The sequence below is a fragment of the Scyliorhinus torazame genome, chromosome 5 (genome assembly GCF_047496885.1).
Source record: "Scyliorhinus torazame isolate Kashiwa2021f chromosome 5, sScyTor2.1, whole genome shotgun sequence".
In the NCBI taxonomy this organism is placed as follows: domain Eukaryota; kingdom Metazoa; phylum Chordata; class Chondrichthyes; order Carcharhiniformes; family Scyliorhinidae; genus Scyliorhinus; species Scyliorhinus torazame.
In genome coordinates this window covers 171,432,278-171,448,475 of record NC_092711.1, presented here as the reverse complement: position 1 = coordinate 171,448,475, position 16,198 = coordinate 171,432,278, and the positions used below count along the sequence as shown (strand labels likewise).

General features: G+C 46.6%; 1 protein-coding gene across 2 annotated transcripts; it reads left to right on the top strand.

Annotated features, from left to right (window-relative positions):
* Positions 1–1,780: 1,780 nt before the first annotated feature.
* On the top strand, positions 1,781–14,950 carry LOC140420659 (uncharacterized). 2 transcript variants are annotated; one of them, XR_011946501.1, is made up of 3 exons: positions 1,781–1,968; positions 4,778–6,891; positions 14,761–14,950. XR_011946501.1 is itself a non-coding variant. In XM_072504656.1 (2 exons), exon 2 carries the CDS (start codon positions 5,130–5,132, stop codon positions 6,063–6,065), a length of 936 nt encoding a protein of 311 aa, XP_072360757.1. In that variant the 5' UTR covers positions 1,781–1,968; positions 4,778–5,129; the 3' UTR covers positions 6,066–12,204. The 2 variants fall into 2 exon arrangements, 1 of the variants encoding a protein (XP_072360757.1); XM_072504656.1 differs by lacking the exon at positions 14,761–14,950 and having other exon boundaries at positions 4,778–12,204.
* The last annotated feature ends 1,248 nt before the right edge of the window (positions 14,951–16,198 follow it).

Genomic DNA, 16,198 nt, shown 5'->3' with positions numbered 1-16,198 from the left:
TGGAAATGTGCTCTCCCAGGCTCAAAGAGCATCAGCCCACTGGAAGCAAAGTTGTGAGACCGACCAGTCCAGCAGAAAGAAACCCTCCGACACTCCCACTTCACCAAGTGTCAGAATAAAGATGGTTCAGTCCTGGATGTGATTAACAGCAGCAAAAACAGCAGAATCTAACCTTTGTAATGACTTGTGAACACGTTGATGTGTCTGCAGATGCGGTAACTGAGTGAATCCCTTTCCACACTCAGAGCAGGTGAATGGCCTCTCCCCAGTGTGAACACACTGGTGTCTCAGCACGTGTGCAGACCGAGTGAATCCTTTCCCACACTCAGAACAGGAGACTAACATGGCGCCGAGGTACCAGGTTCGATCCCGGATCTGGGTTACTGTCCATGCGGAGTTTGCACATTCTCCCCGTGTTTGCGTGGGTTTCGCCCCCATAACCCAAAGATGTGCAGCCTAGGTGGACTGGCCACGCTAAATTGCCCCTTAATTGGAAAAAATGAATTGGGTACTTTAAATTTTTTAAAAACACGGCAATGAAGTTACTGTGAATCTCCCCTCATCGCCATATTCCGGCGCCTGTTAGGGTACACAGAAGGTGAATTCAGAATGTTCAATTCACCTAACAGCACATCTTTCAGGCATTCTAGAATAAGAGGTAATAGTCTTGGGAAAAGATGGCAAGCATGGTACCACAGTGGTTAGCATAGTTGCTTCACATCTCCAGGGTCCCAGGTTCGATTCCAGCTTGGGTCACTGGCTGTGTGGAGTCTGCATGTTCTCCCCGTGTCTTCGTAGGTTTTGTACGGGTGCTCCGGTTTCCTCCCAGTCCAAAGATGTGCAGGTTATGTGGATTGGCCATGATAAAATGTAGATTGGCCATGATAAATTGCCCTTGGTGTCCAAAAAGGTTAGGTGGGTTTACTGGGTTACGGGGCTGGGGTTAGGGCATGGGCTGGGGTGGGGTGCTCTTTCCAGGGATTGGTGCAGACTCGATGGGCTGAATGCCCTCCTTCTGCACTGTAAATTCTATGATTCCACCGGGTGCTTCGGTTTCCTCCCACAAGCCCCGAAAGACGTGCTGTTAGATAATTTGGACATTCTGAATTCTTCCTCGGTGTGCCCGAACAGGAGCCAAAATGTGGAGCGTAGGGGCTTTTCAGAGTAACTTCATTGCAGTGTTAATGTAAGCCTACTTGCGACAATAAAGATTATTTAAAGAAAGAGGTAACAAATTCTAAAGAGTTGAGGAGAAGCTGCTTCTCCCAAATGGCTGTGAATGTGTGGAATTCACTATCCCAGAGTGCGGTGGAGCTGGGACAATGAGTACATTTAGGGAGGAGTTAGACAGATTTTTAATCGGGTTGAAGAATTATACTCGATGGACCAAATGGCCTAATTCTGCTTCTGTATCTTATGACCTTATGAAAGGGGGAGACATTGATTTGTTCCCAGATGTTGCCCAGAGGAGGAAGTTTTAGTCTGAAACTCATTGTCCAACCGCCACATTGTGACATCACAAAGGAGCTTGTCCTCTGAATCAACCAATCGGAATAAATCCGCTCCGCGGTGACGTCACTGTCCAGCGCGCAGACGCGAAAGCCCCGCCCCCACCCATTGTTCCCCTTCCGCCACATATTCTCGAGACAAGTTTTCCAGGCAACCGGCTGACAGTTCCGGCCGTCGGTGATCGACCCCACCCCATCCCGGTCCCGGGACTGCGCATGTCTAAGGGAAGGGGAATCTGCGCATGTGCAGCGGAGCTCACTTCCGCTGACCTTACTGCTCAGGTGTTGACCAATAGGATGATTGGAGGACCGGAAGGATTCTGCTTCTCCGCCAATCAGAGTTCCCCCATTGTCTCAATGCGGAAGTTGGACATGGAGGTTTCTACCGAGCAAAGCTGTTGTTCCTCCAACCCTGCTTGAGCTGGACACAGACTGAACCTTCCTCCTGTCTCCAGTATCTGTGAGTAAAACACTTTCTTTTCTCCCTCTTTCCATTTATTGTCTCATTCTGACCTTCAATTGGTCACTTGCAGCAACTTGAAGGGAAAGGAAGTGAATCCAGGGAGGGTGCAGACTCTGCAAAGGTTGGTCCAGGTCTCTCTCTGGCTGACTGAAAGACATTGACATCCTTTGCTCCCTCAGCTTGACACATTTATTTGTCTGGCTAAAAGGATGGTCTCTTTCCTAATGTTCACAATTAAAGGGCTGGTTTCCCCAGGAGATGGCTGACATTAAAGGGAGCAGTAAACAGGACAAATCAAACCCAACCAATTACTTCCCTTTCGGAATACTCTCCATCATCAGCAAAGTGATGGAAGGAGTCATTAACAGCGTTATCAAGTGGTACTTCGTCAGCAAAACCTGCTCACGGATGCTCAGTTTGGGTCCCACCAGGGTCACTCAGCTCCTGACCTCATTATAGCCTTGGTTCAGTCATGGCCAAAAGAGCTGAATGGCAGAGGTGAGGTGGGAGTGTCTGCCCTTGGTATCAAGGCAGCATTTGACCGAGTATGGCATCAAGGAGCCCCAGCTAAACTGGAGTCAATGGGAATCGGCTGATTGAGTCATACATGGCACAAAGGAAGATGGTTGTGGTGGTTGGAGGTCAATCATCTCGGTTCCAGGAGATCCTCCGGGCACACTCCTAGGCCCAACCATCCTTAGCTGCTTCATCGATTACCTCCCTTTCACATAAGGCGAGAAGTGGGGATGTTTGTGGATGACTGCACAATGTTCTGCACTATTCGTGACTCTTCAGATAATGAAACAGTCTATGTCCAAATGCAGCATGACCTGGACAGTATCCAGATGTGGGCTGATAAGTAGCAAGTTACATTTGTGCTACACAAGTGCCAGGCAATGACCATCTACAAAGGAGGATCTAACTACCGCCCCTTGACATTCAATGGCATTAGCATCGCTGAATCCTCCACAATCAACATCCTGGGGGTTACCATTGATCAGAAACTGAACTGAACTAGCCATATTAATTCGGTGGTCACCAGGGCAGGCCAAATACTACAGTGAGTAACGGACCTTCTGACCCCCAAAGCCTGTCCACCATATACAAGGCACAAGTCAGGCGTGTAATAGAATAATCACCACTTGCCTGGTTGAGTGCAGCTCCAACAACACTCAAGATGCTTCTCTACACCATCCAGAACAAAACAGCCTGCTTGACTGCTCCCCATTCCACAAATATTCACACTCTCCGAAACTGATGAACAATGGCAGCCGTGTATACCATCTACACTGTGCACTACAGTAACTCACCAAGGTTCCTCCGATAGCACCTTCCAAACCCACAACCACTACTATCTAGAAGGCCCACAACCACTACTATCTAGAAGGACAAGAGCAGCAGATGCCTGGGTATCCCACTACCTGCAGGTTCACCTCCAAGTCACTCACCAGACGGACTTGGAAATATATCTCCCTTCCTTCATTGTTGCTGGGGCGACATCCTGGAACTCCTTCCCTGACAGCACAGGGGATGTACCTACAACTCAAGGACTGCAGCGGTTCAAGAAGGCAACTCATCACTACTTCGGAAGGGCAACTAGGAATTGGCAATAAATGCTGGCCTCATCATCGACATCCACACCCTGTAAATTAATTTTTAAAAAATTTATATTGGACAGAGATATATCTAGTGTTATATTATTGATGGTTCTGTAATAAAATACATATTATTAGTTCTAGTTTTGTAATATAGTACTGTACCTACATTATATATTTCCAGTCATACAGTCATTGCAGCACTGACAGAATCCATTTGGGAACTCAAGTCAATGCTGATTCTCTGTACAGCAATCCAGTCAGTCCCATTCCCCCTCGATATCCCTGTTCACCTGAAAGCTTATTTTCTTTATATTTTGATTTATTGATCATCTCGATTTCCACAACCCTTGTGGGCAGTGGGTTCCTGCTCATGCCCACTCCATGACTAAATAAAATTCTTCCTCAGGATCACCCCATCTCTAATCAGTAAATATACTTAGATGGAGAGTCTCTACTCTTGTACAGGTTGTCGTGAGTTTAGATTTGTTGATCAGCATCAACCTAAGAATTGGGAGGGGAAGGAAGTGAATCCAGTCTGTATATTACACACATTTATCATCCAGTAATATAGACATATATCTGTCTGGTAGCCTCTGTGTCCAGGACAGGAAGCAGTGAGCATGGGTCTGTCAATCAGCCTGAATCAGCACCTTCAGGAGAGTTGGGAGGGTGAATATTAGATACAGCAGAGTGAGAATGGAGGGCGAGTGTGTGGAATGGAGATTTAGAGCATTTACAGAGCATAGATCATAGATCATAGAGTTTACAATGCAGAGGGAGGCCATTCGGCCCATCGAGTCTGCATCGGCTCTTGGAAAGAGCACCCTACCAAAGGTCCACACCTCCACCCTATCTCCATAACCCAGTAACCCCATCCAACACTAAGGGCAATTTTGGACACTAAGGGCAATTTAGCATGGCCAATCCACCTAACCAGCACATCTTTGTACTGTGGGAGGAAACCGGAGCACCCAGAGGAAACCCACGGACACACGGGGAGGATGTGCAGACTCCGCACAGACAGTGACCCAAGCCGGAATCGAACCTGGGACCCTGGAGCTGGGAAGCAATTGTGCTAATCACAATGCTACCGTGCTGCCCTATGTTTTTACATTTGAGGGAACGAGAGTCAGCTAGAAACTAGAATTGTCTGTTCAGAATTTCTATCCTGTACTGACAGTGATGATTTTTGTAAAATCTTTTTGCAGGAAGTTCGAACGAGAGGGGTTTGAGGTGGATATCTCAAACTAAATATCACGTCAAGAACTGACTGAGTCACTCAATTCTTGGGAACCGAATATCATCGGCCTTTGAATCTAGAAGGAGAAATGTTTGTCTATTCTGTCTGCTTCAAGAGATTTTAAACATCAGTGTGTCTGGAAAAACCACCGAGACACACACACCCGAGTGAGAGTGTTCCAGAGCACTGACTGTGGAAAGAGCTTTAATCAGTTACACAGCCTGAAAAAATACTACACCATTCACATCAGGAATAGACTGCACACGTGTTCTGTGTGTGGACGATCGTCCAACGCGGTGATACGCAAGATCACCCAGACCATGGAGAAACCATGGAAATGTGAGGACTGTGAGAAGGGATTCAAAGACCGACATGAGCTGGAAAGGCATCAACGCAGTCACACTGGGGAGAGGCCTTTCACCTGCACTCAGTGTGAAAAGGGATTCACTATCATTGGCAACCTGCGGAGACACGAACGAGTTCACACTGGGGAGAGGCCATTCACCTGCTCTGACTGTGGGAAGGGATTCACTCGGTTATGTAACCTGCAGAGCCACCAGAAAGTTCACACCAGGGAGGGGCCATTCATCTGCACTGTGTGTGGGAAGGGATTCACTCAGTTACACTACCTGCAGAACCACCAGCGAGTTCACACCGGGGAGAAGCCATTCATCTGCCCTGTGTGTGATAAGCGATTCGCTCAGTTATCCTACCTGCAGAACCACCAGCGAGTTCACACCGGGGAGAGGCCATTCGTCTGCACTGTGTGTGATAAGGGATTCACTCGGTTATCCCACCTGAAGATACACCAGAGCGCTCACACCGGGGAGAGGCCATTCATCTGCTCTGTGTGTGATAAGGGATTCACTCAGGCTTCCCACCTGCAGGCACACCAGCGACTTCACACGGGGGAGAAGCCGTTCATCTGCACTGTGTGTGATAAGGGATTCACTCAATTATCCGGCCTGCGTAGCCACAATGTCACTCACACCAAGAGCAGGCCCTTTAAATGCTCTGACTGCAGGAGGGGTTTCAAAAGCTCACAGCGACTGATGTCCCACCGGCGCATTCACACTGAGGAGAGACCGTTCAGCTGCTCTCACTGCACAAAGAGCTTTAGAACTTCATCCAACCTGATGAAACACGAGCGAGGTCACACTGGAGAGAGCCCGTTCACCTCTCCAACTGGGAAAAGGTTTACTCGGTCATCACTTGCTGAGCCACAATCTCACTCACACCAATCAGAGACCCTTTAAATGCTCCGACTGTGGGAGTGGGTTTAAAAGCTCTACGGTACTGATGTCCCATCAGCGCATTCATACTGAGGAGAGACCGTTCAACTGCTCTCACTGCACAAAGACGTTTAGAACATCATTGCGGAGACACCAGCGAGTCCACACTGGGGAGAGTTGATTCACCTGCTCTGATTGTGGGAAGAGATTTAGTGATTCATCTGCCCTGTTGACACACCAGCGAGTTCACACTGGAAAGAAGCCATTCACCTGCTGTCATGTGGGGAGGGATTAACTCAGTCGTCCAACATGCTGAGACACCAAAGGGTTCACAAGTGATGACGGGTTGGATTCTGCTGTTATTTCTGCTGTTAATCACATCCAGGACTGAACCTGGAGTGGGTGGAGGGATTTGCTGTCTCATCACATCCTCCTGGTGCTCGGATGTGGCGACTCTGGCGAACTACTGCTCCCCGGACCTGGAATACCCGACTGTGAAGTGCCACCTATACTACCTTCCACGGAGTTCACCTCTGCCATCATCACGGCGGTCTACATCCCACCCCAGGCGGAAGTGAAGAAGGCGCTTGATGAATTGTAACCGCTATAAATAACAATGAAACAGAATACCCGGAGGCCTTGTTCATCGTGGCTGGGGACATCAACCAGGCCAACCTCAAGAGTGTACTGCCAAAATTCCACCAACACATCTCCTGTTCCAATAGGGGCCCCAACAACCTTGACCACTGCTACACAAACATCAAGGGCGCCTGATGATCCATCCCCGGACCACACTTCGGAAAATCGGACCACAAGACGGTGCTCCTTCTCCCCGCATACAAGCAGAAACGTAAGTGGAAGAATCCGGTTAAGAAGGTCATGCAGGGCAGCATGGTGGTCCCAGGTTCGATCCCGGCTCTGGGTCACTGTCCGTGTGGAGTTAGCACATTCTCCCCGTGTTTGTGGGGGTTTCACCCCCACAAACCAAAAGGATGTGCAGGGGAGGTGGATTGGCCATTCCAAATTGCCCCTTAACTGGACAAAATGAATTGTGTACTCTAAATTTATTTTGCAAAAAGGTCATGCAAATACTGGTCCGAGGCAATGGAAGAGCTCCTACGTGACTATTTGGAGTCACTGGACTGGTCCATATTCAAGAACTCAGCAGCCAACCTAAACAAGGCACCACATCATAGACTTCATCAGTAAATGTGTAGAAGATTGTGTGTCAAAGAAGGTAGTATGTATGTTATCCAACCAGAAACCATGGTTTAATCGGGAGACTCACTCCCTGCTGAAGGCCAGGTCTGAGGAGTTCAGACAGGCAACCCTGACCTATACAAGAAATCTAGGTTTGACCACCTCTGCAAAGCCATCAGGGACTCCCAAGAGACAATACCAGACTAAGCTAGAGTCACAGACGAACGACATGGACTGTTGTCGATTGTGGCGAGGCTTAAACAACATAATGGGCTAAAAATCAAAGCCGAGTAAATTCTTTAGCAACAGCGCACCCCTTCCTGACAAACTCAATGCATTCCATGCTTATTTCGAGCAGGAAACCAACAAATCGTTGTCAACTGCCCCATCAGTCTTGGGCACACCCATACCCACCGTCACAGCAGCACGGTAGCCTTGTGGATAGCACAATTGCTTCACAGCTCCAGGGTCCCAGGTTCGATTCCGGCTTGGGTCACTGTCTGTGCGGAGTCTGCACATTCTCCCCGTGTGTGCGTGGGTTTCCTCCGGGTGCTCCGGTTTCCTCCCACAGTCCAAAGATGTGCAGGTTAGGTGGATTGTCCATGATAAATTGCCCTTAGTGTCCAAAATTGCCCTTGGTGTTGGTTGGGGTTTCTGGGTTATGGGGATAGGGTGGCGATGTTGGCCTTGGGTAGGGTGCTCTTTCCAAGAGCCGGTGCAGACCCGATGGGCCGAATAGCCTCCTTCTGCACTGTAAATTCTATGAAAAAAAATTCTGTGTCACAGCCTCTAAATTCAGAATGGCCTTTTTGAAAGTGAACCCTCGGAAAGCGACGGGTCCTGACGGAGTCCCTGGTCGTGCACTCAGATCCTCCACGGACCAACTGGCAGGTGTGTTCGCGGACATCCTCAACCTCTCCCTACTCCGTTCTGAGGTACCCACCTGCTTCAAGAAGACCACCATCATACCGGTGCCAAAGAAGAACCAGGCAACGTGCCTCAATGAATACCGTCCGGTGGCCTTGTCATCGATCATTATGAAATGCTTAGACCACAGCTGGAGTAATGTGTGCAGTTTTACTCCCCTTACCTTAGGAAAGGTATTGCCTCAGAGGAACAGCAACAAAGTTTCACCAGACTTGTTCCAGGTTTGGTAGGACTGTCCTATGAAGAGAGATTGGGGAAACTAGGCCTCTTTTCTCCAGAGTTTCAAGGAATGAGAGGGAATTTCATTGAAACTTACAAAATCCATAAAGGGTGGGTGCAGGTGAGATGTTTCTCCTATTTGGAGAGTCTAGACCCTGAGGCATAATTTCAAAATAAGGGGGAAGCCACTTAGGACCAGTCTCGGAGGAGACATTTCTTTACTCAGAGGGTTGTGAATCTTTGGAATTCTCTACCCCAGAGGGCTGTGGAAGCTCAGTCACTGAGTGTGTTTAATGCAGAGACTGGCAGATCTCTGTTTTTTTGTTCAATAAATTTCAGAGTACCCAATTTTCTTTTTCCAATTAAGGGGCAGTGTAGCGAGGCCAATTCATTTCTGCTGCACATCGTTTTGGGTTGTGGGTCTGAGACCCACAAGAGACCAGGAGAATGTGCAAACTCCACACGTGCAGTTCTTGGTGCCGTGAGGTAGAACATAGACCATAGAATATTACAGCGCAGTACAGGCCCTTCGGCCCTCAAAATTGCGCCAACCTGTGAAACCACTCTAAAGCCCATCTACACTATTCCCTTATTGTCCATATGTCTATCCAATGACCATTTGAATGCCCTTCGTGTTAGCGAGTCAACTACTGTTGCAGGCAGGGCATTCCACGCCCTTACTACTCTCTGAGTAAAGAACCTACCTCTGACGTCTGTCTTATATCTATCTCCCCTCAATTTAAAGCTTTGTCCCCTCATGCTAGACATCACCATCCGAGGAAAAAGGCCCTCACTATCCGCCCTATCCAATCCTCTGATCATCTTGTATGCCTCAATTAAGTCACCTTTTAACCATCTTCTCTCTAACAAAAACATCCTCAAGTCCCTCAGCCTTTCCTCATAAGATCTTCCCTCCATACCAGGCAACATTCTGGTAAATCTCCTCTGCACCCTTTCCAATGCTTCCACATCCTTCCTATAATGCGGCGACCAGAATTGCACGCAATACTCCAAATGCGGCCGCGTCAGAGTTTTGTACAGCTGCAACATGACCTCATGGCTCCGAAACTCAATCCCTTTACCAATAAAAGCTAACACACCGTACGCCTTCTTAACAACCCTCTCAACCTGGGTGACAACTTTCAGGGATCTATGCACATGGACACCGAGATCTCTCTGCTCATCCACACTGCCAAGAATCTTACCATTAGCCCAGTACTCTGTCTTCCTGTTATTCCTTCCAAAATGAGTCACCTCACACTTTTCTGCATTAAACTCAATTTGCCACCTCTCAGCCCAGTGCTGCAGCTTATCTATGTCGCTCTGTAACTTGTAACATCCTTCTGCACTGTCCACAACTCCACCAACTTTAGTGTCATCTGCAAATTTACTCACCCATCCTTCTACGCCCTCCTCCAGGTCATTTATAAAAATGACCAACAGCAGTGGCCCCAAAACCAATCCTTGTGGTACACCACTAATAACTGGACTCCAGTCTGAACATTTCCCATCAACCACCACCCTTTGTCTTCTTCCAGCTAGCCAATCTCTGATCCAAACTTCTAAATCACCCTGAATCCCATGCCTCTGTATTTTCTGTAGTAGCCTACCGTGGGGAACCTTATCAAACGCTTTACTGAAATCCATATACACCACATCAACTGCTTTACCCTCATCCACCTGTTTGGTCACCTTCTCAAAGAACTCAATAAGGTTTGTGAGGCACAACCTACCCTTCACAAAACCGTGTTGACTATCTCTAATCAAATTATTCCTTTCCAGATGATTATACATCCTATCTCTTATAAACCTTGTCCCCTCCTGGCAGCAGTGCTAACCACTGGGCCACTGTGCCACCCAACTGACAGGTTTCTAAATACATAGAACATAGAACAGTACAGCACAGAACAGGCCCTTCGGCCCTCGATGTGTCGAGCTTTGTCCGAAACCAAGATCAAGCTATCCCACTCCCTGTCATTCTGGTGTGCTCCATGTGCTTATCCAATAACCGCTTGAAAGTTCCTAAAGTGTTCGACCCCACTATCACAGCAGGCAGTCCATTCCACACCCTAACCACTCTCTGAAAAAACCCCGAACCTCATAGTTATGCCTCCTTGTAACACCTACATCCACCCAAGGAAATAGTCTCTGAATGTCCACTTTATCTATTCCCCTCATCATCTTATAGACCTCTATTAAGTTGCCTCTCATCCTCCTTCGCTCCAATGAGAAAAGCCCTAGCTCCCTCAACCTTTCCTCATAAGACCTACCCTCAATCCAGGCAGCATCCTGGTAAATCTCCTTTGCACCCTTTCCAGTGCTTCCACATCCTTCATATAAGGTGACCAGAACTGCACACAATACTCCAAATGTGGTCTCACCAGTTGCAGCATAACCCCACGGCTTTTAAACTCGAGCCCCCTTCTTCACGGCTCTATCCACTTGAGTGGCAACCTTCAGAGATTACCTAACATTATTGCTGCTGTTAATCACATCCAGGACTGAACCATGTTCATTCTGACACTTGATGAAGTGGGAGGGTCGGAGGGTTTCTTTCTGCTGGACTGGGCGGTCTCACGACTTTGCTTCCAGTGGGTTGATGCTCTTTGAGCCTGGGGGAGAGCACATTTCCACTGAAATGATCCACAAAAACTGATGAAGGACATTTATTTTAACCTGGATAGTAAATAGTGTTTTCCCCCCACTACAGGTAGATCTAAAAGAAACACATTTGTCTCTGTTCCATTGAGTCTACAGCACAGGGCCAGGCCAGTCGGCTCAATTGGTCTCTGTCAGTATTTATGCTCCACATGAGCCTCCACTCACCCCTCTTCATCTCCCCCATCAGCATATCCTTCTATTCCTTTCTCCCTCATGTATGTATCTAGCTTCTCCTTCAATATATTCATGTTGTTCACCTCAACCACTCGCTGTGGGAGTGAGTTCCACATTCTCACTGTCGCTGGGTAAAGAGGTTTCTCATCAAATCCCTATTGGATTATTGAACCCCTTCATCATCTTAAAGACTTCCATCAGGTCACCCTTCAGTCTTCTCTTTTCTAGAGAAAAGCAGCACCAGCCTTTCCTGAGGGTGAAATGCTCTCAGTTCTGGTATTATTCTTGCGAATCTTTGTTGCACCTTCTCCAGTGCCTCGATTTCCTTTTTCTAAATGGAGATCACAAATGTTGACAGTCCTCCCAGTGTAGTCTAACCCTGGGTCTAAGCAAGTTGAACATAACCTCCCTGCTTTACAATTCTATCCCTCTAGAATGGAACCCTATATATGGGCCCCACACTTTAGGAAAGATGTGAAGTTCTCCGAGACGGTGCAGAGGAGATTTACGAGAATGGCACCAGGGATGAGGAATTTCAATTATTCAGAGAGACTGGAGCAGCTGAAATTTCTCTTTTTAGATCAGACAGGAATTAGGGTCAGAATGGGGCCATTCGGCCCATTGAGACCATTGCCGCTAAACCATTGCCCAGTTCTATTCCCGTATCTCTGTCAGTTTATTTCCCTCAAGTGACCATCCAATTTCCTTTGGGAGACATTCCATCATAGGGGCAGCACGGTAGCTTTGTGGATAGCACAATTGCTTCACAGCTCCAGGGTCCCAGGTTCGATTCCGGCTTGGGTCACTGTCTGTGCGGAGTCTGCACATCCTCCCCGTGTATGCGTGGGTTTCTTCCGGGTGCTCCGGTTTCCTCCCACAGTCCAAAGATGTGCAGGTTAGGTGGATTGGCCATGATAAATTGCCCTTAGTGTCCAAAATTGCCCTTAAGTGTTGGGTGGGATTACTGGGTTATGGGGATAGAGTGGAGGTGTTGACCTTGGGTAGGGTGCTCTTTCCAAGAGCCGGTGCAGACTCGATGGGCCGAATGGTGGCCTCCTGCACTGTAAATTCTATGGTTCTATGATCTCTGCTTCTACTCCCCTTGTAGGAAGGGGGTTCCAGCTATTCACCACTTGCTTTAAATGTAAACGAAACTCGGACAGCACAGAAGGAGGCCATTTCACCCATCGTTCCCATGCTGGCTCTGGGAACGAACAATTAATCACTCTTCAAATTTATTTTCTTTTTCAGAATCTGTCCAGTTCTCTTTAGAAAGTATTGTTTAATTTGAATCCTGCACCATTTTCAAGCTGCTGGGATGAGTCTCGAGACGGCACGGTGGCACAGTGCTTAGCTCTGCAACCTCACAGCGCCAGGGATCCCGGTTCAGTTCAAGCCTTGGGTCACTGTGTGGAGTTTGTACGTTCTCTCCATGTCTGTGTGGGTTTCCTCCGGGTGCTCTGGTTTCCTCCCACAGTCCAAGATGTGCGGTTTGGCGGATTGGCCATGCTAAATTGCTGCTTAGTGTCCGGGATGTGCAGGTTAGGTTATGGGGTTACGGGGATAGAACAAGGTGGACAGGTGAGTGGAAAGAATGCTCTTTCAAAGGGTTGGTGCACACTCAATGGGCTGAATGGCTTCCTTCTGCACTGTCGGAATTCTATAATCCCAATATTATCGCACAGCACTTGGAAAACAGTGGTAGGATCAGACAGAGTCAGCGTGGATTTATGAAAGGGAAATCATGCTTGACAAATCGACTGGAATTCTTCAAGGATGTAACTAGTAGAGTTGAAGAGGGGAAGCCAGTGGATGTGGTTTATTTGGACTTTCAGAAGGCTTTCGACAAAGTGCCATTTAAAAGATTAGTGTGTAATATTAAAGTTAATGGGATTAGGCGTAGTTACTGAGATGGATAGAAAACTGATTGGGCAGACAGGAAACAAAGAATAGAAATTAACGGGTCTTTTTCTGAACTGTGGGCAGTGACTGATGGGGTACTGCAGGGATTGCTGCTGGGACCACATCTATTTACAATGTATATTCATGATTTAGATGAGGAAGTTAAATACAACAGCTCAAAATTTGCAGATGACACAAAGCTTGGTGGGAGGGTGGGCTGTGAGGAGGTTACAGAGATGCTTCATGTGTGATTTGGACAAGCTGAGTGAGTGGGAAAATGCATGGCAGATACAATATAATTTGGATAAATGTTATGTTATCCGCTTTGATAGCAAAAATAGGAAGAAAGATTATTTATTTGTTTTTTTTTTGTGAAAGATTTAGAGTACTCAATTCATTTTTTAATTTTCCAATTAAGGGGCAACTTAGCGTAGGCAATCCACCTAGCCTGCACATCTTTGGGTTGTGGGGGTGAAACCCACACAATCAGGGAGAATGTGCAAACTCCACACGGACAGTGACCCAGAGCCGGTATCGAACCTGGGAACTCAGTGCCATGAGGCAGCAGTGCTAGTCACTGCGCCACTGTGCTGCCCTGGGAAGGACAATGATTAAATGAATGGCTGTAAATTGAGAGATGGGAATGTGGAGCGAGACCTGTGTCCTCATACACCAGTCACTGAAGGTAAGCATGCAGGTGCAGCAGGCGGTAAAGAAGGCAAATGGCATGTTGGCCTTCATAGAGAGAAGATTCGAGTACAGAAGCAGTGATGTCTTGCTGCAATTGTACAGGGCCTTGGTGAGGCTAAACCTGGAATATTGTGTGCAGTTTTGATCTCTTTATCTGAGGAAGAATGTTCTTGCTATAGAAGGTTAACCAACTGATTCCTGGGATGGCGGGACTGATGTATAAGAGGTTGTGTCGTTTACAATTGTATTTGCTGTAGTTCAGAAGAATGAGGGGGATCTCATAGAAATCTATAGAATTCTAACAGGACTAGACAGGGTAGATGCAGGCAGGATATCCGCAATGGTGAAAGTGACCACACCCAGAGTCATAGTCTAAGGATACGGCGTAAACCTTTTAGGACTAAGGTGAAGAGAAATGTCTTCATCCAGTGAGTGGCGGGATGAGGCTATTAGGTTGGATGATCAGCCATGTTCGCAGAGCAGGCTTGAAGGGCCGAATGGCCTACACCTTCTACTTTCTATGTTTCTATTAATCACAACAACTCATTTTGAAACAGATAATTTCCCGATATACTGTGTTTGGATTTTCACTGGGGACTTGGAAATGGAATGAAACACATTGTTGTTACACAAAATCACAAAGACACCGTCTTTATTCCTAATATTCATCAGCATATCGAGTGTGATCTATCCAAGTTTGGGGACTTTTCTAAAAATAAATTAAATTTCTGTAGCACCTTACATGACCACAGGATCTCCTGAAGCATTTTACATTCAGTGAAGTACTTTTGAAATGTAGTCACTGTTGCAATGTCAGAAACTCTGGCTATGCTTCTGACATAAGATTTAGTTTTAAAATCAATCACTTGTCGATCTTCACTGTTGGAAATAAGAAGGTCAAAGAAGCCATGTTAAACTCTAACATGTGACTCGATCTTTATTTCAGAAATTAATACTGATTAAACGTGAATCTTCAACACTGCTGAGGTGAGCATTAATTGTTGAAACCAAGAAATTCTTCCATAATTTTGACAAGAAAGAGAACACTAAATTGTGCCAATGTCTGGCTCAACCACAAGGCTGATTGTTCAATCCAATCAAGATGAGTAAGAAATAAAGCTATTGTCTTTCACAAACTGTCTTTTTGAATCAGTGTACCTTGGAGTAACCAAATATATTAATTAAAGATTACTGTTTTATTTATCCACCAATCAGTAACAGATGATTGATCCTTAATTCAGTTACAATGAATGAATCAATAATGAATCCGTAGTCCTCGTAAAAGACTGATTTCTATTTGCTGTAAAAATGTAAAAGCAGGACAGCAGAATGGTGCAGTGGTTAGCACTGCTGCCTCACGGTGCCAAGGTCCCAGGTTCAATCCTGGCTCTGGGTCTCTGTCCGTGTGGAGTTTGCACATTTCCCCCATGTTCGCATGGGTTTCGCCCCCACAACCCAAAGATGTGCAGGATAGGTGGATTGGCCACGCTAAATTGCTCCTTTATTGGAAAAAAATGAATTGGGTACTCTAAATTTCTTAAAAAGCTTAATTGCTGTAATTGTAAACAATGTTTTGGGTGGCATGGTGGTGCAGTGGTTAGCACTGCTGCCTCACAGCGCCGAGAACCCGGGTTAGATCCCGGCCCAGGGTCACTGTCCATGTGGAGTTTACACATTCTCCCCGTGTCTGCGTGTGTCACACTTCCACAACCCAAAAAGATGTGCAGGATAGGTGGATTGGCCATGCTAAATTGCCCCTTAATTGGAGAAAAATAATTGTGTAGTATACATTTTTAAAAAAGGAATGTGTAATGAAGATAAATGTACTGGCAAGAGAGACCTCCAAGCTCAGACTGACCTCATCATTTGAAGTTGTAAAATAAGGAATTCTGCAGAAGCACATAAATGAAAATGAAATGAAATGAAATGAAAATCGCTTATTATCACAAGTAGGCTTCAATGAAGTTACTGTGAAAAGCCCATAGTCGCCACATTCCGCGCCTGATCGGGGAGGCTGTTACGGGAATTGAACCGTGCTGCTGGCCTGCCTTGGTCTGTTTTTCAAAGCCAGCGATTTAGCCCTGTGCTAAAAGGGATAATATGAAACAGTTCTATTGTATTCCTGCCTAAGATAATGAGAGAAGGTGGTGTCAGTAATTGGGGATCCAATTCAATTAATCTAGTGACCAAATTGACCAATTGTCATGTTGTAACATCCTCTGACGTGAGGTAAGGGTCACTTTGGGGATAAAAGTAGATGTTCTGAAGGTCTTCCTTACTGGACAAGTACTGGAGATTCCCGAGGCCGGGTTCCAAGGAAATTACTGTCAAAGAAGGAGCCAGACTCGCGAGGCTGAATTTCACAAGAATTACTGTCAAAGGAG